General features: G+C 39.7%; 1 protein-coding gene and 1 long non-coding RNA gene across 2 annotated transcripts in view; one reads left to right on the top strand and one right to left on the bottom strand.

The window, feature by feature from the left end:
- The window catches only part of LOC134353366 (uncharacterized), a 57,130-nt gene that overhangs the window by 14,716 nt on the left and 16,545 nt on the right, over window positions 1–25,869 (top strand). The gene's annotated exons all lie outside the window — the stretch shown is intronic.
- On the bottom strand, window positions 4,177–7,616 carry LOC134353365 (bone morphogenetic protein 15-like). The gene is made up of 2 exons (XM_063061397.1): window positions 7,163–7,616; window positions 4,177–6,385 (listed from the first exon to the last, which is right to left on the bottom strand). The coding sequence occupies exons 1-2, from the start codon at window positions 7,581–7,583 to the stop codon at window positions 5,523–5,525; spliced, it is 1,284 nt and encodes a 427-aa protein (XP_062917467.1). The 5' UTR covers window positions 7,584–7,616; the 3' UTR covers window positions 4,177–5,522.

Genomic DNA, 25,869 nt, shown 5'->3' with positions numbered 1-25,869 from the left:
GTCTCTGATGCCTCTATATAGAAAAGTTTTCTTTTCAGGGTATACTATAGTCTCACAGCCCAAAAGTGTGAATGTATGTTAAACTCATTATATTTTGCAGCTTTCTATTCTAAATTTGGATCAGGAAGATATGATTTATAAATATCATTAGGCTTACCTGCATGTAGTATCAGCAATATATTGTATCAGTTACAGTAGTTCATAAATTTTTCTGCAGGAAATTTTTTGTTTACATGTAATGCAGTAGAATAATACATTTTCCAGTGTACCAACTAAGTTTCAAAGGAACAAAAGGAATAGAACAAGGTAAGTGAAAGGAAATGCAGGAACCAGAGCTCCAGGTAGATTTAGAGTGCAGAAATTGGGCTCCCTGGGAATTTGGTGTCTCAATAGATAGAAGAAAATGTAGGAACAACCACCAAATTTTTGGGATTTCTGAACAGTTGGTTAATTGATTGATTTTCATTTACTGTTTCATCCTAAAACAGCTATGAGAAATTTATATTTCATGCATGCCACTGCATGAGCAAGTTTTAAGCAACCAGACTTGAAGCAGGATGTGTAGTTCTCTTATCTGCAGACCCACACTTTCCAAATTCCCCAGGGCCCTTTCCTGTGCTATCTGTATTTCCCAGACCCCACACTGCCAACCTTTACCTGAACTATTTTGGCAATCCATTTTATAACATTCTAAGGCCTATCCTATGGTTGCAGTCCCCATTAAGGAAAATCAACAAATTCTTAAAACTTATAAAACAATCCTACTTATTCTACTCTCCAGCTGTTTTCTGCAGGTATACACTCGTAAGAATCAGAATCAGGTTTATTGTCACTGATACATGTCATGAAATTTGTTGTTTTGCAGCAACTGTACAGTGCAATACAAAATAAATTACTATAAATTACAAAAAATATGAAAATAGTGCAAAAAGAGCAAAATAGTAAGGTGGTGTTCAAAGGCTTATTGACTACTCAGAAATCTGTTGGCAGAGAAGCAGCTGTTCCTAAAACATTGATGGCGAGAGACTAGTGCCTATGATGGAGCTGGCAGAGCTTACAACCCTCTGCAGCTCTATCCGATCCTGTGCATTGACACATTCATACCAGACTGGAATGCAACCATTCTGAATGCTCCCTGCTGTACATCTGTAGAGATTTGCTTGTACTTGATGAGAAACCAGATTGAGTCATCGAGTCATCCAGCATAGAAGCAGGCCCTTCTGCCTAGTTCATCCATGCTGACTGTGTTGGTTGCCTATCTGCCCATGTCTGTCCCATAGATATCTAAACATCCGTTAGCCCTGTATTTATCTACAGGTCTTTTAAATGTTGCTTATGTGCATGCCGCAACCATTGTTTCTAGCAACTCATTTCTAATACACAACACCTTTTGAAAGAAGTTACCCCTAACGTCTCATTAAAATCTCCTCAAATTCCTAATGAAGTATAGCCTGTGCCTGCATCTTCTTCATAATTGCATCAATATATTGTGCCCAGTATAGATCTTTCTAATATGTTAATGCCCAGGAATTTGAAGCTGTTCACCTTTCCGCTGCTGACTCCTTGTTGAGGTCTGGTGTGTGTTCTCCTGATCGCCCTTCCCGAAGTGCACAATTAATTCCTTGATCTTGCTGATGTTGAATGCACGCTTGTTGTTATGAAACCATTCAACTAGCCAAACTCTCCCATTCCTGTACACCTCCTGCCAACAACAGTTGTGCCATCAGCTAATTTAAGATGATATTTGAGCTGTGCTTAGCCACTATCATGCATGGAGAGAGAGTAGATCATTGGGCTAAGAATGCATCTTGAAGTGTACCAGTGTTAATTGCCAACAAGATGTTATTTCTAATCCATACTTTCTCTGGTCACCCAATAAATTCAAAGATCCAGTTACAGAGACTCAGGTTTTGAAGCTTATTGATTGGTACTTAGGGTATGACGGTGTTGAATGCTACACTGTAATTAACAAACAGCAGTCTGATGTAGGTATTACTGTTGTCTAAGTGGTGCAAGGCCAGTGAGATTGGATTGGCAATAAACCTATTGTGGTAGTAGGCAAATTGCAGAAGGTCCAGGTCCTTGCTGAGGAAGGAGTTAATTCTAACCACAACCAACTTTGTCACAGTACATGAGTGCAAGTAGGTGATAGTCATTGAGGAAGCTCACCCTGCTCTTCTTGGGCACTAGTATAATTGTTGTCGTTTTGAAACAGGTAGGAACCTCCAACTATAGCAGTGAGAGATTAAAGATGTTCTTGAATACTCTAGCCAGCTGGCTGGCACAGGATTTCAGTACACTGCCAGTAAATTGGGGCCTGATGCCTTCAAGAGGGTGAACTCTTGCAAAGGTGTTCTGAAGTCAGCCTCTGAGACAGATACGACAGGGTCACCAGATGCTGCATAGCTATAGTTTTAGTCTCCCAAGTGTGAATAAAGTGCATTTACCTCATTGGAGAGTGATCAAATTACCAGATTAGTAAACTGGGGATAATAATCCAGAGAACAATTATTCACATCAACCTGCTGTAAATTGAGATATTTTTGTATAGTTGTAAATGCAAAAGTGAAATCAAGGACAAGTGTTGTGTAGTATTGCCAACTCCCATTAGCCACGTTAAACGGAACATGATTCAATGCCACTCATCCTACTTCACAGTTACAAGTCTTGTGGCTCTCCACAATGTGGGTTTAAGGATTAAAATGATCCTAAATAAATCCACTGCACTGAAAACATTTTACTTTGTGAAGTTAGATGTACTAACACTTCTGAAAATGAAAAGCCCACATTTGGTCATAGATTCATACAGCACAGAAATCAGCACTTCAGTTCACACCATTCTGCTTAGTTTTTGTTCAAAAACTACAAAGCTGCTAATACAACCAACAGTCTGTAACAATCACCCTTGTCGTTCTAACCAGAAGTGACATACACCTGAGCACCTAAGATTTCCTACCCTTTAAAACATCCCTTTCCTTCAGCCCAACACAAATATTAAAATTCTCTTTTTAATCCCAACAAAGTATGAAACACCAATTGTTTTATTACATTATACCATAGAGATCAATTTGATGGTTGTGATTTGCAATGAATGCTTTCAGATTTGGGATACACCAAGAATTTCAGTGTAATTCATGATTGTTGCTCTGAATAAAAATTGAAAGGATCTGAAATAATATTTCCCATAAACCGAGATGACAAAAAACCAAGCTCATTTGGAAACCATGTTTGGGGCCAAGGTACTAAAGATGTACACAACTATAATGAATGTGAACTACACCCTGCCTGTCACCATATTTAAATCAACAAATGCTGTTCCAGAAGTGATGTGCTCAAAAGGTCTACATAACATTGACACTGATCACAAGTTTTCACTTTCAAGTTTGAATTCAACTGTTCACAACAGCTTCAGTGAAGACTATTAAGATATTTATGCAAAACTCAATTCCCAGTCAAGATTGTTTGAGTTGAAGCCCATTTAAGCACAAAAATTCAAGCCAAAAAATTCCTATGCTCTCATGAGTCCAGGAGGCACAGTATATTAAAGTGAAGGGAATTCCAATTGGTCAATATTTATTCAAATTGTGGCTCTATGAAAATTTGCAATGGTGGCCATTTTACATTACAGCAGCTTAAAAATAATTAGCTAGCTTGAGTCCAGTGAGAGTGCCATTTTATGTTTGTGGCAGACCAAGTATTGTGATACGAGAAGTTTGATTAGCAGTACCATGCCGGAGTTTAAATTGCTAAGAGTTTTCAGCCTTTTGCTTTAAAATGACCTAGAGAGAATCATCTTCAATTTTGAGTTTATTTTGTCAAGGGCCAATTTGACAATGCCATGTTCAAGTTTCTAACAAAATCCTTCCATTGTGAAGGAGCTCGTAAAGAGTCAATGAGTAGATTTACAAATCGCCACATTTGCTATTATAGATAGTAAACACAGCTTTTTGAAATTTTCAATTGACTTTCAAATTGGGTTAAATGTTGCACTACAAATCTGACAGTAGCTCCAATGCTAGTCTGAATAAGAAATTAATGACCAGTTCTGCATGAGGTCAAGCCATTTCTTTATTAGGTATGGTACAAAGATCTAAGTTAGTTTTGTAGAATTTCAGTGTTAATAGATACAACACTATATACACAAGTATTTAGATCTAAAACAATAGATTGTTTTGACAGTAAATGAACACCCCAAATTTGTACAAATAAACCCCAAAATAGGAAGACCAATTACAGATACTGAATAAGTGGGTCACTGAATAATTTCCATATCTAAGCATATCACATATCTATTGTATAGAGGGATTTCATTGATTAAATATTGTGTACACAAAAGCCAAATCTATGGGGTAGCATTTAGATCTACTCTTGTCAGCTAAGCATCTATTGCAAATAGATCAACTGTAGCTTAAAAGGAAAAAGAAACAGGTGATATCAGCAAGTCTGGACAAGTAACAGTGAAAATTTCAGAGTAATAGATAAACCAGAAGCAGAGGAAACTTCAGATTCTAGATTTACAACTACATCTTCCAATTATACCCACATACATTTTAGATTATATTAATCCTTGCACTGCAGTAGCCAAGATTCATTTGTTCCAGTTCTTTAAAAGAAAAGTTCAGTGTTTAAAAACCAAAGTGCATTAGAAATTAAAAATGATTACATTTGTTCCATTGAGTTAGTCATTCCTAGTGAACAAAATTATGACTCATTTAGTGAGATCCCAAGCCATTTCTTCCCTCTAATCTTGTGTTTTCCTCTCCCTGGCTCCCCAACCTCTATGTATTGTGTACTGTACTGCAGCTCAAAGGTGATGGTGTGCCAGTTTTTGGGGGTAGCATCTTGATCTATCTAGTGGAATACTCAAGTGAAACATCATTTACTGAAGAAATATTATCAATTTAAAAGGTTACTGCAAGTAAGACTAAACAACTTTATTGGAGTTATTCTAATTCTGGCATTAAAACTTGAAGCTATTTACATTCAGATTGAAAGATTCCTATTCGAGTGGATTAGAAATAGCAGACTTGACAATATAAAAGATGGACTCTGCCTATCATTAGCAAACTTGACTGGAAATACTCAGCAATATTTACAAAGTACAATTATAAATATGATACTACAAAATTGTTAAACTCATTACATCAAGTTTTAATCAAATATTGTTTCCATTTTTTGCAGAATATTCTTCACACTTGGGATATTCCTCCTCTATTCACACATCTACACCCCTCACCAACTGCAATAATGTGCAAGTCGCTGCAGGATCACATTTTAAGGGGGAAGAACATTACTTTCAGGGGACCAAATAGTAATGCTATGGGTACACTGCACTACAATTTAGACAAGTTACTTTAATTGGCATTAGAATTAGTAAATTACATCCAAGAGCCAGTCATGGAACGACTTAATTTGAATGGATGTAATTAAGACGTGAACATTTTATGATAACCAACTCAAGTAACTAGTTGCTGTACGCAAGTACTTCCCTAAATTCTAAAGTTATGGTACAATTGACAATTCTATTTGCATGTACAAGAAACTGCAATCATGTCCTCATATTCTTTGTACACAATATGATCATTTTGCTCCTTCATAAGGACACTAATTGGGCTATATTTTGAGGGAACACAAGATGGTCGTGGAACATTTTTATCAACAATTTCATTGATAAAATTTTGTACTATTGCATGGTTTGGAGACTGATATCCATAGTGGAGAATTCTAGGACAGTCACCCCTGCAAAACTTAGGATTGTATTTGTGAGGAGCCACGATCCAGTGATCCCATCCCAACTGCGCAAAGCTTACCCAGAATGAATGGAGTTTGCAATTGTTCCTAGGAGGGCTTCTCTTGCGGATCCTAGGAATGTCTGAGGCAATGTTACTTAATTGCCGAGGCTTCCTGGAGAACCGATGGGATCTGGATGGCTTTTTGAGAAATTGCTGCTTTTCTTTCTCTGTCCTTTGATGAGCAGTCTCATCAGTATCATTCAAGTACAATAACAATGAAGGAACTTGGAGCTGGATAGCATTCTTTTTGTCCAGAGTTCCTTGACTGACATTTCCTTGTTCAGTACACTTATAACTGATGCTCAGATCAATTTTCTTCACAAAATTGCCAGATGGGAAATGCATACAAGGAGTTATATCAGCTTCTCCCCATTGGGCATGCATCTTCAGCATAAATTTGACAGGCATTTTTATGGCAGTGTTATTCTGTAAGTTTACATCAACATAATTTGCAAGGAGGCATTTGATCTCACAAGAAACCTTGAAGTAATTAGGAAGAGGACTGTGCAAATAAACAATAACAACTTTAATCAAATGTTCCAGCTCTGGAATATACTGCAGATTGTATTCAACATGGTGGACGTGCCAGTGACCTATGAAAATAATAAAACAGGCGTTAACACTTAAATGTTTATTACACTAATAAGTAACCCCTTTAGCTATTGATACTGTCTCATGCCAAGTTATCATGGCAATCACATGTGAACAATATTAAAATCAGAAGGACATACTAACTTAAAGTGAGGAATTGAAGTCAGTCGCCTTTTCAAAGGCCAAGACCAACCTTTTCATTCGAACTGTATTCTGATACAATATTTGTATGTGGTTTCTTGCATAAACAAAGACATAACCATGTTTGTCTACTTCATTTTAACAGGATATAATGCCCATTTTAAGAGTTTGCATGGCTACCATAATGATCCATCCCATCTAAAATTTAGCTCAACGTTTTGAGTTATCTATGAGAATCTTTATAGATGGATTAATTGAATGAGACACATTCCACAAAAAATTCAGCTCAACCAAGTAAGAGACCCGGTTCACGATGAAAAACTTCAATCGCACTCAGCAAGTTTCTTTTTAATCTCCCAAGCCCTAAATTAGTACATGGAGAAATATCACAGTAAACCCAATACTAAAGATTAAATTGTTGGAAGGGAATTGAAAAGGCTGTCATAGGCCGACGCTTGAAACAAAAATAGCCACAAATTTGGAAATAGTGCGTTCGTGCAGCAAATGTTAGTATAGTGCGAGGCCATTTATTAGTTACATAGCCCATGGTCTATTGTGATTATATGGTCCACCACAATTTACAAAAATAAATGGCAACTTTAACTGGAAAGACAAATTTCTTGAAGGATTTACTTTACCTGAACTGGCAAGCAAAACACTCGAGCTGGATTTCACCAAGCGAATGGTATTTGTCATAATGCTTCGGTTAGCTCTGGGATTCCCATTCCGATCTGCCGACTGTCTGTACAGGTTAGCCATGTAGTCCATGTGTTGGTCATCTTCCTTCTGCCCCGAGAGCAGTGGAGAGCGGGGGCTGACCTTCCTAGCCAACATTTCGATTAGGGGACCCAAGTCCCTCCCCTTCCTACCATCAGGCTCTTCACTCAACCCGGCACCTCCATGCAATGCCACAATTTCCAGCAGACATATCAAAATGCGAAATATGTTGCGACTCCAAATCATAACGCTGCACATGTTGGCTACTAAAGGTATTATCATACAAGTATCTGCAGACCAAGTAGGACCATAGCTCCAATGCACTAATAAACTCAAAAACATTCCACTGAATGCGCCATAAAACAGCTTGGCCAAATTATCTCCTAATTAAGGATACTCTCACGTGACGTCATTGATTCAATAACAGTTTGTGACGTACAGTGTATCGCGCAGTTAGATTGACTATTTTTGCATAATTAGTTAAGTTTGCGGAATCGCTTTTGTTCGGAGGAATTAAAATTCACATCAATATACTTTTTAATACTGAGTGCCCAAACTTCGGAAAATGCTAAGACCTAATTGGATTCCTCATTATCTCAAAGGCCATTTTCTCTAGTGTCTGGTGTTCCTGGGTATTTGAAAGCCAAAGCTATTCGAATGCTGATAAAGTGCACTCAGAGTTTTTGTGTAAAGTGGCAACCTGGGTGAGGAAGACATTGTGCTCTATAACTTGGGAGCGTATTTCTTATAATTAAAATAGCTTGCTTTAGCCATGTATTTCCAAGAAAGAGAGTTAAGTGGCAGTGGGGAGGGGATGCATTAGGAGGGGATCCATATAGGACAAAATGGGGAGGGGTTTATTTTTTCCAAAAATGCACGCGAAGACGCTATTGGATATTATTGTACGTCTAGCAAAAATATACCCTTTATATCTACATACTGCAGAGCAGATTAAACAGGAAAAAATGAAAACAACGATCTATTTTGGAATATAGAAATTTCCTTTCAATAATTTTTGTTCATTGTGTGTATTTGCTAATATTAGGGAATTTGTTTTCTCTCAAAGTTCTCCCTTTCCTAAGGTATTGACTGATGCTGGTTTATATTTCTTTTGCATCAGTATCCATCCAATATTTCATTTGCAAACCTTCAGAATATTAATGTCTAGGGTACAATTATCAATGCGGTCTCTGCTGCTGTCAGCTCAATACAAAGAAATGTTCAAGGCAAAAGCACAAGGTGAGTTTACCCCTTCCTGGATTGTGGGGATTATGACTCACTTCAGCTGCTGTTGTTATTTCAATTACCATCAACAGACTCGGCTCAGGCCATAGACGAAACCCAACAGCTTCCTGATACATATACACATACACCAGTATATCACATTAGTTTATAGAGTTTCTGGTGTTATAATATTTTGGTAAATTTAAAATGATAATTAGCAGGAGACTTCAGAATAAATTCACATGAAGTCTGTGAAAGGATCATACTGAATTGTGGCATGAAGAGCCATGCAGATATGTAGAAATTTTACTATCATAATGAAAACTATTAGACTTCAAAAGCCCATTCTTTATTGAAGTTCTGATATGAGTTATCTTCGTGTTCATGCAAAAGTACTATGTTGATTGAAAGGCTAATAGCAGTTTGATATATCATCAAATGGGCCATATTATAAGGCTTTAGCCAGAATTCTTGAACCCTATGTCTAAAAATGGGAAAATACATCATACCTTTGACATGACAGAGAAAATTGATTATTTAGAAAATCTTTTGGTAATCATGACATAAAGATTCATTTCCAAGGCAATAGCTGTTCAGTTGATGTTATTTAGTAATATTGGTTGGTAAGTTAATGGAAAAGATCCTGAGAGGCAGGATTTATGAACATTTGGAGAGGCATAATATGATTAGGAATAGTCAGCATGGCTTTGTCAAAGGCAGGTCATGCCTTACAGGCTTGATTGAATTTTTTGAGGATGTGACCAAAAACACACTGATGGAGGTAGAGCAGTAGGTGTAGTGTATGTGGATTTCCACAAGGCATTTGATAAGGTACCCCATGCAAGGCTTATTGAGAAAGTAAGGAGGCATGGAATCCAAGAGGACATTGCTTTGTGGATCCAGAACTGGCTTGCTCACAGAAGGCAAAGAGTGGTTGTAGACAGGTCACATTCTGCATGGAGGTCGGTGACCAGTGGTGTCTCGCAGGGATCTGTTCTGGGACCCCTACTCTTCTTGATTTTTATAAATGACCTGGATGAGGAAGTGGAGGGATGAGTTAGTAAGTTTGCTGATGACACAAAGGTTGTGGGTGTTGTGGGTAGTGTGGAGGGCTGTTAGAGGATACAGCGGGACATTGATTGGATGCAAAACTGGGCTGAGAAGTGGCAGATGAAGTTCAACCCAGATAAGTGTGAGGTGGTTCATTTTGGTAGGTCAAATATGATGGCAGAATATAGTATTAATGGTAAGACTCTTGGCAGATTGGAGGATCAGAGGGATCTTGGGGTCCGAGTCTACAGGACATTCAAAGCTGCTGCTCAGGTTGACTCTGTGGTTAAGAAGGCATACGGTGTATTGGCCTTCATCAATCGTGGGATTGAGTTTAGGAGCCAAGAAGTAATGTTGCAGCTATATAGGACCCTGGTCAGACCCCACTTGAGGTACTGTGCTCAGTTCTGGTCGCCTCACTACAGGAAGGATATAGAAACCATAGAAAGGGTGCAGAGGAGATTTACAAGGATTTTGCCTGGATTTGGGAGCATGCCTTATGAGAATAGGTTGAGTGAACTCGGCCTTTTCTCCTTGGAACGACGGAGGATGAGAGGTGACCTGATAGAGGTGTACAAGATGATAAGAGGCATTGATCATGTGGATAGTCAGAGGCTTTTTCCAGGGCTAAAATGGCTAGCACAGTTTTAAGGTGCTTAGAAGTAGATACAGAGGAGATGTCAGGGGTAAGTTTATTATGCAGAGAGTGGTGAGTGTGTGGAATGGGCTGCCAATGACGGTATTGGAGGCGGATATGATAGGGTCTTTTAAGAGACTCCTGGATAGGTACGTGGATAGGTACATAGAAAAATAGAGGGCTATGGGTAACCCTAGGTAATTTCTAAGGTAAGGTCATGTTCAGCACAGCTTTGTGGGCCGAAGGGCCTGTATTGTGCTGTAGGTTTTCTATATTTCTGTTGAGCAAATTAAGAATCTATTGCTGACAAATCAATATTCAAATTTATTTATCATATGTATATCAAAACATATAGTGAAATACACTTTGCGTTAACAACCAATATAACTAGGGTGTGTTGGAGGCAGCCCGCAAATGTTGTCATACATTCCAGTGCCAACATAGCATTCCCATAATGCTCAGTAGAACAACAAGCAACAAAGCAGCAACAGCAAAACAATGTCTATTCCTTCCTCCCACCCTCACATGTACACAGCCCTCCAAACTGAGGACAGGCTGTCTTCAGCCTCCAGTGGACTCAGACTTGCAGACATTGGATTTTTGATTTCCTCAGCAGACTCACAGAGATTTGCAGACTCGGGCTTCAGTCAACAGGCTTTGACTTCCGTTCTTCTGGAAGTCAACCCTCAGGCTTTAATCCCTGGCATAAATCCCAGGATCCATCGAACATCAAACACTAGGCCTCAAACTCAGGTCTCACTGACTCATGAACCCAGGGTGTCATGAGACCTCGTTTTCATTGCTTTTAATTGAAAAAAAATTACAATAGAAGAGCGGAAATTATGGTATCTTGTCCAAAGATTTCTTTGACTTTGTCTTTTTTTTCATTCATGCACTGCCCCTCACCGACAACAAGCCACAAGCAGAGCAGCATATTCTAATTGCAAGAAACTGCAGATGCTGGAAATCTGAAATAAACAGAAGTTTAAACTGCATAGCAAGGCAGAAAACATATAAAGAGAGAGAGACAGTAATTGCTAACTGTGTAATCAAGATATCCAGTTGCACCTCTGGGTACCTCCACTGTCTTTAAGTGATAAGACTGTTTATTTTCACATCTGTAAAATAATTTATTTCCATTTCTCTCTACCCCAATGACCTGCTTCTGAAGTATTCATCCATGTCTTTGTTGATTTCATGAAGCCACTCAAAACTCCGTTGCTAACTTTCACCAAGTCTTGTTCACCTGTCACCTTGTGCTTGTTGATCTACATTGTCTCCTAATTATGGAACACATTGACATGAAAATATTCATCCTTGCTTACATTCACTGCAAGCTCTGGATGAGAATAAATATAAAAGTTAAAATCATGTCATTTTCTGGTGTCTTGTTTTCATCTCAATGCTGCTCCATGCAATTCTGAACCACAAGCCAAAATTAAATATGGACTTGCATTTATAAAGTGTTTTTTAACCAATTAAATACTTTTTAAGTTTGGTCATATTTATAATGGGTGGTTGATGGTCTGTGCGGGCTTGGAAAGCCAAAGGACCTGTTTTTATGCTGTGGCTTGCTTTGATTCTATGCCTCATACTGTGGAAATGCAGATATTGATAGTGATATTGGCATAGCAGCTTTATTGTGAATGGTGATATCGGTGGAATTATAAAACAAATATATCGTGCTCAAATAATAAAGCATGAAATGGGATGTAGCAGTGGTGTGAAACAGGGAAAGTCAATGGGAAAAGAAAGAAAACTGGAGGTAGTATAAAGTGGGCAGGCAGTCCACTTCACCGGTTTTATTCATACTTCTGCCCAAAATCATAACGTAATAGGTAAATTACCCTTCTGCTGATGGATTGCATACATCTAAGTACGAATAATACTTTTTCCTGGAGGCTGTATGAACATGTTTACTGGCTTAGTCCCTGGCAGATCTCGAAGAATTTCTATGTGTGTTGTTTTAAAGTGCTTGAGGAAAATTCTAGCGGATTGAAGGAATAGCTCTGTCTGGGCAACAGATGGCAGTGTGTTTGAATGTGGAATCAGCCAAATGGAACAAAAGTTGTGAGCCACAGGTGATCAAGTTGCGTCTCCTTCCACTTGAATGTGCCTGATTTTAATGATAAATATTGACAACCGGAACAAGTGCCCCATTGTCGGTCAATCTTGCAGGTCTGTCATATTTCACTTACATAGAGTGACTTCATTTTTGTCCAGAAAATAACTGAAAAAGAATCTAATGCTTTCCCAGTGGATATGATAGATAAACTGTACTCGGGCTTTTAGCCAGGTACAGTACCCGGCTGGAAGCCCAAGAAGATTTCATTAGCAAGTAACTGTTTCAGAAAATTAATTGATGTAGAAAGGGCCTCTTCTGAAACTTGGCACCTACAGTACATATAGTTTTTCCATGATCTTATTATAAGACTATAAGACCAAAAGATACAGCAGCTCTGCCATTCCGTAATAGCTGATTTATTATACCCCTCAATCCCATTGTCCTGCCTTCTGCTCGTAACCTTTGACACCCCAATTAACCAAGAACCTATCACCTCTGCTTTAAATATGCTCAATGACTTGGCCTCTACAGCAGCTTGTGGCAATGAATTCCACAGATTCACTATGCTCTGGATAAAGAAATTTCTCCTTATTGCTGTTCTAGGTGACAGTCCAGTCTGAGGCTGTGCCCTCTGCACCTAGACCTCACATACTATAGGAAGCATCCTCCCTCTATACACTCTTTTCAAACATTTCAATATTTGATAGGTTTCAAAGAAATTCCCCCTCACTCTTCTAAACTCCAGCGAGTGCAGAGCTATCAAATGCTCCCCATGTGTTAACCCTTTCATTCCCAGAATCATTCTCATGAACCTCTGGACCTTCTCCAATACCACCATATCTTTTCTTAGAAAAGGGGCCCAAAACTGCTCATAATACTCCAAGTGTAGTCTGATCATTGTCTTATAAAGCCTCGGCATTACATCCTTTCTTCTATATTCTAGTCCTCTCAAAATGCATGTTAACATTGCATTTGCCTTACCACTGATTCAACCTGAAAGTTAACCTTTAGGGAATCCTCAACAAGGACTCTCAAGTCTCTTCGCTCCTCTGATTGACTTTTGAATTTTCTCCCCATTTAGAAAATAGCCTGTGCCTTTATTCTCCAGTGGTCCCCAACCTCTGAGACACAGACCGATACTGGGCAGTGGTGCAGCAGTAGCTAGAACGCACCCAGCACATCTTTCGGAAAAAAGCCGAAATAAACAAGCTAAATTAATTAGATGCCACCCCGCATGTAAATGTCGGCCTAGATCAGAGGCGATTGCTTGTTTATTTCGACTTTTTTCTTAAAGATGCTCTGTGCGTTCTGGCTACTGTTGCACTCCTGCATTCTGAAAACAACATCCACTGACTCACCTTTGTCTATCCTGCTTATTATTTCCTTAAAGAATTCCAACAGATTTATTAGGCAAGATTTCCCCTTAAGGAAACCATGCTGACTTTGGCCTATTATGTGTCTCCAAGTACCCCAATACCTCATCCTTGATAATGGACTCCAACATCTTCCCAGCCACTGAAGTCAGGTTAACTGGCCTATAATTTCCTTTCCTTTAGCTCTCTTCCTTCTTGATGACTGGAGTGACATTTGCAATTTTCCAGTCCTCCAGAACCATTCTAGAATCTACTGTTTCTTGAAAAATCATTATTAGTCATTCCACAATCTCGTCAGCTACCTCTTTCAGAACCCTGAGGTCCAGGTGATTTATCTACCTTCAGACCTTTCACATTCCCAAGTTCCTTCTCCTTAGTTAAAGCAACAACATACTCTTCTGTCCCCTGACACTCTCAAACTTGTGGCATACTGCTAGTGCTTTCTACAGTGAAGAATGGTGCAAAATACTTATAAGTTCCTCCACTATTTCTTTGTTCCTCATTACTACCTCTCCAGCATCATTTTCCAGCAGTCTGATATCTATTCTCACCTCTCTTTTACTCTTTAGGTACTCGAAAAACACTTTTGGTATCCTCTTTTGTATTATTGGCTAGCTTCCCTTCATATTTCACCTTTTTTCTCCTAACTTTTTGAGTCGCCCTGTTGGTTTTTAAAAGCATCTGAATGTTCTAACTTCCCACTAATTTTAACTATATTGTATGCCGTCTCTTTTGCTGTCTTTTACACTTTATGCATCTGTGTCCTCCAGTCTCCCAGATAAACATATCTGCATCAGGTACACCGAGCTGAAGCTCCTGAGAGGATGTATTAAGGAACTAGAGCTGCAGATTGATGACCTTTGACTCAAATGGGAAAATAAGGATGCGATAGACAGGAGCTACAGGAAAGTAGTTACCCTTAGGTTGCAGGAGACAGGTAACCGGGTGACTGTCAGGAGAGAGACGGGAAATGCACAGCCAGTGGAGAGTATACCTGTGGCCGTTCCCTTCAACTATACAGTAAGTATATAACTTTAGATACTAGGTAAGGGGTCAACCTACCAGGAAGGAACCACAGTGACCGGGTCAATATTCAGGCGAATTGGGAAAATGAGGTTAGTGCAGGGTTCCAAAAGGGGGAATTTCTAGAATGCAGCTTTTTAGAGCAGCTCATATTTGAGCCCACTGGATTGGGTGTTACCCAATGTACCAGAATTGATTAGAGAGTTTAAGGTTAAAGACCCCTTAGGGAAAGTGATCATAATATGATTGAATACACCTTCAAATTTGAGAAGCAGAAACTGAAGTCAGATGTAGCCGTATTACATAGGCATCAGAGAGGAGTTGGCCAGAATTGGTTGGAAAAGAACACTGGCATAGATGACGACAGAGCAGCAATGGCTGGAATTTCTGGAAGTAATTGGGAAGGCACAAGCTATACATCCCATAGAGGATTAAGTATTCTAAAAGCAAGATGACAACTATGGCTAACAAGGGAAGTCAAAGCCAAGGAGAGGGAATATAATAGAACAAAAATTCTTGGGAAGTTAGAGGATTGGGAAGCTTTTAAATACCAACAGAAGGGAACTAAGAAAGTAATTAAAAGATAAAGATGGAATACAAAAGTAAGCTAACCAATAATATTAAAGAGGATACCAGAAGTTTCTCCAGTTACATAAAATGTAAAAGAGAGGCAAGAGCGGATATCTAACCGTTGGAAAATGATGTTGGAGAGGCAGAAATGGGGAACAAGAAAATGGCGGACGAACTGAATAGGTATCTTGCATCAGTCTACACTGTGGAAGACACTAGCAGCATGCTGGAAGTTCCAGGTGTCGGGAGTTATGAAGTGCGTAAAGTTACCATTACTGGAGAGAAGGCTCTTGGAAAACTGAAAGGTCTGAAGGTAGATAAGTCACCTGGACCAGATGGCATGGGTCCCTGGCCCTGGGTTCTGAAAGAGGTGGCTAAAGACATTGTGGAGCCATTAATAATGATCTTTCAAAGGTCTCTAGATTCTGGAATGGTTCCAGAAGAGTGGAAAATTGCAAATGTCACTCCACGCTTCAAGAAGGGAAGGAAGAAATTATAGGCCAGTTAGTCTGACCTCAGTGGTTGGGAAGATGTTGGAGTCAATTGTTAAGGATGTGGTTTTGGGATACTTGAAGGCACATGATAAAATAGGTCGTAGTTAGCATAGGTTCCTCAAAGGAGAATCTTGCCTGGCAAATCTGTTGGAATTCTTTCAAAAGATATTCTTTGCAGCAGTAATAAGCAGGATAGACAAAGGAGAGTCGGTAGATGTTGTGTACTTGGATTTTCAGAAGGCCTTTGATAAGGTGCCACACATGAGGCTTCTTAACAAGCTATGAGCCCATGGTATTACAGGAAAGATTCTAGCATGGATAAAGCATTGGCTGATTGGCAGGAGGCAAAGAATGGGAATAAAGGGAGCCTTTTCTAGTTGGCTGGCGGTGACTATAGGTGCTCCACAAGGGTTGTCTTTTTACGTTGTATTTCAATGACTTGGATGATGGAAATCGAAACCATAGAAACCATAGAAACTACAGCACAGAAACAGGCCCTTTGGCCCTTCTTGGCTGTGCCAAACCATTTTCTGCCTAGTCCCACTGACCTGCACACGGACCATATCCCTCCATACACCTCCCATCCATGTATCTGTCCAATTTATTCTTAAATGTTAATAAAGAACCCGCATTTACCACCTCATCTGGCAGCTCATTCCATACTCCCACCACTCTCTGTGTGAAGAAGCCCCCCCAATGTTCCCTTTAAACTTTTCACCCCTCACCCTTAACCCATGTCCTCTGGTTTTTTTCTCCCCTTGCCTCAGTGGAAAAAGCCTGCTTGCATTCACTCTATCTATACCCATCATAATTTTATATACCTCTATCAAATCTCCCCTCATTCTTCTACGCTCCAGGGAATAAAGTCCTAACCTATTCAACCTTTCTCTGTAACTGAGTTTCTCAAGTCCTGGCAACATCCTTGTAAACCTTCTCTGCACTCTTTCAACCTTATTTATATCCTTCCTGTAATTTGGTGACCAAAACTGAACACAATACTCCAGATTCGGCCTCACCAATGCCTTATACAACCTCATCATAACATTCCAGCTCTTATACTCAATACTTTGATTAATAAAGGCCAATGTACCAAAAGCTCTCTTTACGACCCTATCTACTTGTGGCGCCAGTTTTAGGGAATTTTGTATCTGTATTCCCAGATCCCTCTGTTCTACTGCACTCCTCAGTGCCTTACCATTAACCCTGTATGTTCTACCTTGGTTTGTCCTTCCAACGTGCAATACCTCACACTTGTCTGTATTAAATTGATGGCTTAGTTGCAAAGTTTGCAGATGATATGAAGGTAGGTGGAGGAGCAGGTAGGCTTCAGGAAATAGGGAGGTGACAGAATGACTTAGACAGATTAGGAGAATGGGCAACGAAGTGGCAGATGTAAAACGGTGTCAGGAAGTGTATAGTCATGTACTTTGGTAGAAGAAATTAAATGGTTGACAATTTTCTAAATGGAAAGAAAATACAAAAATTTGGAATTTGGGAGTCCCTTGTGCAGGGTTCTCTAAAGGTTAATATTTCAGGCTGAGTCTGTGGTGAAGAAGGCAAATGCAATATTAGAATTCATTTCAAGAGGACTAGAATATAAAAGCAAGGATGCAATGTTGATACTTTATAAAGCACTGGTGAAGCCTCACTTGGAGTATTGTGAGCAGTTTTGGCCCCTTATCTTAGAAAGGATGTTTTGAAATTGGAGAGGGTTCAAGGGAGGTTCATGAAAATTGCCCCAGCATTAAATGGCTTGTCATATGAAGACTGTTTGATGACTCTGGGCTTGTGTTCACTGTAATTTAGGAAAATGAGGGGTGACCTAATTGAAGACTATTGAATGGTGAAAAGCCTTGATAGAGTGGCTGTGGAGAGGATGTTTCCTATGGTGGGAGTGTCCAAGACCAGAGGGCACAGCTTCAAAATAGAGGGGTGTATTTTTAGAACGGAGATGAAGAGGAATTTCTTCTGCTAGAGAATGGTGAATCTGTGGAATTCTTTACCACAGGCAGCTGTGGAGATCAAGTCTTCATGTATATTTAAGGCAGAGTTTGACAGATTCTTGATTGGTCAGAGCATGAAGGGATATGGGGGGAAGGCAGGAGACTAGGGCTGAGACAAAAATGGATCAGCCAAGATGAAATGGCAGAGCAGACTCAATGGGTCAAATGGCCTAATTCTGCTCCTTATCCTATGGTCATTTGGTCTTCTTCATCTTTGGGATGTATCTATCCTGTGTCTTCTGAACTGTCCACAGAAACTCTCACCTTTGCTGTTTTGCTGTCATCCCTGCTAGTGTTCTCTTCTAATCAGCTTTGACCAGTTCCTCTCTCATACTTCTGTAATTCCCTTCACTCCACTGTAATAGTGATCTGTTTGACTCTTTCTTCTCTCCCTCAAGCTGTAGGGTAAATTCTATCATATTATAATCACTGCTTCCTAAGAGTTCGTTTACCTTAAGCTCCCCAATCAAATCTGGTTCATTACACAACACACAATCCAGATTTGCTTTTCCCTAGTGGGCTCAACTACAAGCCGCTCTAAAAAGCCATCTTGTAGGCATTTTATAAATTCCCCCTCTTCGGATCCAGCACCAGCCTGACTTTCCCAATCTATCTGCATATTGAAATCCCCCAAGACTGTTGTAACATTGCCCTTTTTACATGCCTTTTTAATCTCCCATTGTAATTTGTATCCCACATCTTGGGTACAATTTTCAGCCCTGTATGCAACTCCTATCGTGGTCTTTTTACCCTTGCAGTTTCCGAACTGTACCCACAAGGATTCAACATCTTCTGATCCTATGTTGCCTCTTTTTAAGGATTTGATTTCATTTTTTACCAACAGAGCTATGCCCCTCTGCCTACCTACCTGTCCTTTCAATACAGTGTATTGAGAAGCTCCCAACTATGATCTTCATTCAGCCACGAGTCAGTGATGCCCACAATGTCATACCTGGCACTGTCTATTTGCGCTAGAAGATCATCTGTCTTATTCCATATTCTGCATGTATTCAAATGTAACTAAATTATTCCACTGTTCATCGTGTTTTTTGATTTTTCCCCCATGCTACACTTCAACTCATCTGACTGATTGCAATTTTACCATATCATCTATTTGTCCTTCCTTACAGTCTCACTACGTACCGCATCTACCAGTATACCAAGTGCCCCACCTTCAGCCCTATCATTCCGGTTCCCATCCCTCTGCCAAATTAGTTTAAACCCTCCCTGACAGCTCTAGAAAACCCTTCCGCAGGAATATTGGCCCCCTCAGGTTCAGGTGTGACCCATCCTTTTTGTACAGGTCATACCTTCCCCAATGATCTAAAAATCTGAATCCTTGGTCCTTGAACCAATTCCTAGGCCATGCATTCATCTGCCAAATCATCCTATTTTTACCCTCGCCGGCATGTGGTACAGGCAGGAACCCAGAGGTTACTACCCTGGAGGTCCTGTTTTTCAGCTTTCTACTTAACTCCCTATATTGTCTCTTCAAGACTTCCTCCTATTTCCTACCTATGTTGTTGGTACCAATATATACCACGATTTCTGCTGTTCACCCTCCCTCCCCATTTGTGGACCCAACGCGAGACATCTCTGACCCTGGCACCTGGGAAGCAAAATGCCATCCAGGTGTCTTTATCACATCCAGAGTATCTCTAGTTTGCTCCACTAACTATGGAGTCCCCTATCACTGCTGCACTCCTCTTCTCCACCACCCCCCACTTCCTTCTGAGCCACAGAGCCAGACTCAGTGCTTAAGACCTGCTCTCTGCGGCTTCTCCCTGGTAGGTTATTTGCCTCCCTCCTCCCCAAACAGCATCCAAAGCAGTATACTTATTATTCAGTGGCTCTCAGGGTACTCTGCTCTCGCTGCCTATTCACTTTCTCTTTCCTGACAGTCTCCCAGGTACTTTCCTGCTGCAACTTGGGGGTGTCTACCTCCCTGTAGCTCCTATCTGTCACCTCTTCATTCTGTCGTATGACACGAAGGCCTTAGAACTGCAGCGCCAGTTCCTTAACATGATCTCTACGGAGCTGCTGCTCAGTGAACCTCATGCTGATGTAGCTATCAGGGAACCTGCAGGTTTTCCAAAGTTCCCACATCTCACAAAAGGAATATATACCAACTCTGGACCCATTCTCAGTACACTAGCTATGTATTAACAGAAAAAAAAACTTACTCTAAACTTAAATAGAACCTCCATTTGTACTTGCCAAAGTCGGACCATTCTAACACTACCCCACTCCAACTATGGCCTCTCTGCTTACACCCCCTTTCTCTTTTTTGGCTCAACTAAGACTCTCTCCCGACGAAATTTGCAGTTTTCAATTGGTTCCCGCTCTGAAAGATGTCACTATCTTACTTGCTACTTCAAACAAAGGCCATAATGATAGTAAATCATAAACCATTATGACCATAAACTTATGTGTACTTGTAGTTAAATGTAGTTCTCCTCAGGCCAGCCCCATGTTTCCTTTCAACTCCTGCCTGTTTAGAATCGTTAATGATGATCATTAATTGAAGTGTCACTGGTGAAGAAGAACTTGGGAAGGTTAGAGGTTGTATAGGAATGTGAATCTGCAACATTCTTTTACGTGGGTATCATTCTGGTTAGATTGAACATATAGTTTCTGAGCATATAAAATGATATTTGGTAAAATCTGCTTGGAAGATAAAGCTCTGCATTGTAGAATTCCATTGTTGTGTTTTGTGAAGGTGAATGATGAGGAAATTTAAAGAACGGGAGTTAGATGTGCCTCGTATTGTGCACTTAGCCAATCACCCACACCATTTCAAATCGCAAAATATATTGACAACGGAGGGTCAGTTTCCTCTTAACACCAAACAGGAAATGTGTTCTCTTTCATTATGTGACTCGCAATCTTTTTTAACTATGGCCACTACTCCATTTCTGAATATGAAGGTGAAATATCACTTCTGCACACCCAAGTGTTTCCAAGCAGCCTCTTGTGACAGTCATTACATCAGTCAGTTTTCAGCTTTTTGTGAAATTATATATATCGTAGATACATTGTTCAGGCATATCTAGACTCAGCCAGTTGAAATAGAGAGAATTGATTAAGGTAAATCATGTTGCAGTGGGACACCAGATGAAGAAGTATAGGGCCTAGATCATGTTACATCAAAATAAAACTCGGGAAATGTGACACCCTGGAAACTGAAAATTGAAACAATGATTTTGGATGTTGTGCTATAAACAGACAGATGAACTCAGAAAGATCAACCCACATTAGGATTTTATGCTTATCTCTTCATCAACCAGAAATTCAACAGAAATATGAGATCAGTTCAGAGGCTGGTATCGTCCATGAATGACTCATTCCCTGGCACCCAAAAGCTTTCCATTTTAAGAACATATTTGTTTTTGCATGCGCTCAGCTTCAATATCTTGACAGAACACCATCAGAACAAACCTTCAATATCTCGACAGAACACCATCAGTTCAATTATTCCACTCATTCATGACTCCTTCACAGTCCTAAATATTCATGTTCTCCAGCATCTACACACAATGTTCACAGTGTGAATCATTTACAACATGCGGTTTGGATTCTTGCCCAGGCTACTCTAATAGTTCCTTCCAAATCCATCAGCTCTATCAACATGAAACACAAGAGCCGAACCAATACAAAAGCAGCTGGTCCTGCAGGTTCCCCTCTCTTGGCACACCATCTTGATTTGGAAGTACATTGCCGAAATTTCATGCGGGTTCTAAATCCTGGAACTCCCTAACTAAGAACGCTGTGGAAGTACTTTCACCAGAATGACTGCAGTGGCTCACAAGGGTGATTCACCACCACCTTCTCAAGGGCCACAGGAATGGGCAAAAATTGCTGCCCTTGCTCATGATGCCCAGATCATAAACAATAAATAAATTAAATTGGTTTAATATTGTCACATGTACCGAAGTAGAATGAAACACTTTTGTTTTTCGTGCCACCCATGCAGATCACTTCATTGCATCAGTGCATTGAAGTAGTACAACAGAAAAGTAATAACAGAATGCAGAATAAAGTGTTAAAGTTACTGAAAAAAATGCATTGCAAGTAGACAATAAGGCACAAGGTTGTGACAAGATAGATTGTGAGGTCCGAGCCCATCTCATTGTACAAGGTAAATCTCTCTGTCACTTTGACCTTAGAGGACAAGCTGTAGGATACCCTTCTGGCTGATGTGAGGCACAAATGGACATATTCTATCAGACTGAAGTTGAGAAGACTAATATGTTATAGGGGATGTTTACCTCCAGCTGAAGATCCTTGAATTCCTAATCTCATCAATGTAGCTTTTAAAAGTATCTTTGTTTGGGCACTGGAAGAAGGCTCAACATTTCAGGCTATTGAATAGAAGGTTAAAAAATGGTAAGAGTTGCAGTATTAATCAAAGTTATGACTAAACAAAAGAAAGAGATGTTTATTTGTGTGCTTAAAGACAACTGCGGTTAGAAAACTAGACAAGTTACTGTAGTGCAGGGTATACACTGAAACTTGTAAGTGGTGCAAAGGTGATTGAGAAAAACATCCAAGAAAATTACAAGAATGGGATTTGAGTACATGAATTAACCTAATATGAACATTGAACTGTAGTACCCTACTGATCACCGAAAATTCCAACGTAAGGGAACAAGGCAGTGCAGAATCTCGGCTTAGAATTGTGTCATAATACAGCCTTCAGTACTCAACATTGACATCAACAACTTAACAGCAATTCCCTTGTATCTCACATTTCTAGCATTCACTGTTTTCATCTTTTAGTATTTTCAGATAATTATTAATTTCCCCTAGTTACATCTCCTCCTCATGTAAACTTTGTCTCTCCTTTACCACATAGGCCTTCACCATCCCCTTTCCCTCAGCCATATCAACCCCTTTGTCATTTATTTTTGCCTTCCTTGAAACCGACTGCAGAACCGCCTTTGATTTCTCCCTGCCCTTTTCTGCATCTTGAAACTTATTTTCTTTTCAACTTCTCCCTCTTCTGACAAGAGCCATCAACCTGAAACATGAACCCTGTTTCTCTCTGCACAGATTCTGCCTGACCTACTGAGTAGTTTGGCTTATTTCAATCTGGAATGCAATTTAATAAGAAAGTTTGGTAATTATTTGATGGAGAAAAATATGAAGGTTACAAAAAAGGAGCAGGGAGGGTCACTAATTTTATAAGCCGCTCTTAGTGCTGACAAAGGCTCTTTGGTTCAGTGGTCTCATTCTGTGTAAAATGCAATAATTTCATATGTTCCAGATTGAAATGAAATGTGCACGCCACACTGAGTACAGAAAGTACCATGCAGAGCAGATTTATTTATTGGACGGTCATATGGGCCATAACAAAGTTAACCTGAATTTCACTAAATTACCAAGTCAGGAAAAACAACAAGATCCTGTGATTTCACTTGAGCAGAGGTCAATGAAACTTGGATAAAGTATAACTCCAACATTCCCCAGAAAAAAAACACAGTAATTGTGGCTCAGCAGTTTAATGAGAATGATACGTGCAATAACCTCAGCTTGCGGATGACCGTCTTTTCAAGGAGGTTATGAAGAAATGGAAAGTTTATTTGAAGGATGAGTAATAGACATTTAAAGGGATACCTTGAGTATTCTTCCGCCACTAGCAATTTTGTTTCATAAAGATAGGCAGGTGTGTTTAATATAGCATTATAATTTTCAGCTATTCTCTGCAATACTACAACCATGTGTTTTTCCACACATTGCATTTTGAAGAATAGCAATAATCAGTAAACGTAACTTGAATGTTAGATTCAGTTCATTAAACAAGACTTCGATACCAATTCTGAAAAATTTGGTTGACTGAAACTGCTGACAAGAAGTATTGTAAGTAATTGAGTGCTTGGAGCCCAACACTGAAAGTTAAAGATTATTTTGATTTAGAATCGAATTACAAAACCGCAAGCTAAGGAAGCAGCAAAGGAGGCTGTTTCACTCATTGAACCTGCATCAATTATTTGTGGAGAAATTCTGTTCTATTACCTGTGCTTTCGGGCAATGTAACTTTACTTACTGCATAAAAAAAAGCTTTATCCTCACTTTCTCTTGTTTATTTTTACCAACCATTTTATCATTTATCTCTTGATCCCTCTGATCATATGTGTTCCTCTCCAGTTACCTTATCCAATGTGCAGAACTCCATCAATTCTCCACTCAAACATTTCCCATCCATGGAGAACAACCTCGATTCTCTATCCTCGTAACAAAAATCCCCCATCCCCCGGAACCTTTTCTGCACCCTCTCTGGGGCCTCATCCTTCCAAATATGTGCTAACCAAAATTGGGCACACTATTCTAATTGTGACCTAGCCAGCATTTCAATGTAACTGCCTTGTTTTTGTACTCTGTACAACTGTTTCTAAGCTGTACTCTAATATAATCTTTCAATTGCTTTTCCAGAGCACATTATTTAACATTCTTAGTAATTATCGCTAAAAGGATGGTGATTTTGTTTCGGTGTAAGTCTCTTTGATGATCAAAAGGTGATAGGAAATGTATTTAAAATAATTTGTGTATCAGTTTAGTCTCATTCCTGGCCAGATAGGACCTGTGGATGAGGTGGCAAGGCCAAACCTAAAGTTAACTCATGATAAACCAACACTGGTTAAAAATTGACTAAACTCCATATCACAAGATGCCATGGATCAGAGTCAGGTTTAAGATCACTGACATTGTTGTTTTGCAGCAGCAGTATGCATCAAAATACTATAAAGTACAAAAATAAATATATCTTAAAAATAAATCAAATAAGTAGTATAATGAGAGCATAAAAATTGTGAGGTAGCGTTCATTGATTGGTACATTGTCCATTCAGAAATCTGATGGTTCAGGGGAAGAAGCTGCCCTAAAATGTTGAGCATGTCTTCAGGCTCCTGTACTACCTCTCTGATGATAGTAATAAGCAGAGGGACCATGTCCTTCGTGATGAGGATCCTTAGTCCTGGATTCTGCTTTTTTGTGGCATCACCTTTTAAAGATGTTCTTGATACTTGGGAAGCTAGTGTCCTTGATGGAGCTAGCTGAGACTGCAACCCTCTGCAGCTTTATCTGATCCTCCATACCAGACAGTGATGCAACCAGTTAGAATGCTCTCCACAATACAACTGTAGAAATTTGCTAGGGTCTTTGCTGACATACCAAATCTCCTCAACATCCTAATGAAATATAGTCACAGGTGCGCCTTCTTTGTAATTGCATCTGTATGTTGGGCCCAGGATAGATCTTCACAGCTGTTGACATCCATGAACTTGAAACTGTTCACCTTTTCCACTGCTGACCCCTCAAAGAGTCCTGGTGTGTTCCTTTGAATTCCCTTTCCTGAAGTCCACAATCAATTCCTTGTGACACCATTCAACCAACTGATCTACAGTATCTCACTCCTATACACCGTCTCATTACTATCTGAGATTCTGCCAATAGCAGTTGTGTCATCGACCAATTTATAGACAGTGTTGCTAGACACAGTTCAAATGGAATCTATAAATTGGTCGATGACACAACTGTTGTCGGCAGAATCTCAGATAGTGATGAGAAGGTGTACAGGAGTGAGAGGTGTGTCTCTTGGATAACCAAGAAGCTCCTGGTGAAACCAGGCCATGAAGGGAACATTTAAGAAGCAATTAATGCAAAATCAAACAGGATCCAGTTGGAAGTTTTCTACCTGTTTTCTTTTGTGAACTGCTGTGGTCTGGTTGTCAACAAAGATTTATAAGCTAGCACATAAGCAGCAACTATGGTTGTAACAAGACTGGATTTGTTTCTAACATTTGAAGGTGCTCAATATCAGAAAGAGTTTGTTTTTGTACTGTATGGATCTATTTCCTTTAGAGCAATTACACCCCCCCCCCGCCGCCGCCCACCACCTGCCACTCTGAGGACTGGCTTCGCCAGAAGCGGCTTACCAGAACAATTTGTGAACGACAACAGACCACAATACACAACACAATATAGTCACCGGTAGGGCATTGAAGAATGCAGTAGAACAGAGGGATCTCGGAATAATGGTGCATAGTTCCCTGAAGGTGGAATCTCATGTGGATAGGGTGGTGAAGAAAGCTTTTGGTATGCTGGCCTTTACAAATCAGAGCATTGAGTATAGGAGTTGGGATGTAATGTTGAAATTGTATAAGGCATTGGTGAGGCCAAATTTGGAGTAT

This window comes from Mobula hypostoma, chromosome 10 (genome assembly GCF_963921235.1).
Source record: "Mobula hypostoma chromosome 10, sMobHyp1.1, whole genome shotgun sequence".
NCBI lineage: Eukaryota > Metazoa > Chordata > Chondrichthyes > Myliobatiformes > Myliobatidae > Mobula > Mobula hypostoma.
Note: the sequence above shows the minus strand (reverse complement) of the source record. Positions and strands in the feature narration are given on the sequence as shown.

Excerpts from the sequence above, each read along its gene's own strand:
- LOC134353365 (XM_063061397.1), bottom strand. The coding sequence starts at position 7,583 with ATGTTTTTGAGTTTATTAGTGCATTGGAGCTATGGTCCTACTTGGTCT. Across the intron at positions 6,386-7,162 it reads TGTTTTGCTTGCCAGTTCAG|GTCACTGGCACGTCCACCAT; the intron begins GTAAAGTAAATC and ends TTATTTTCATAG.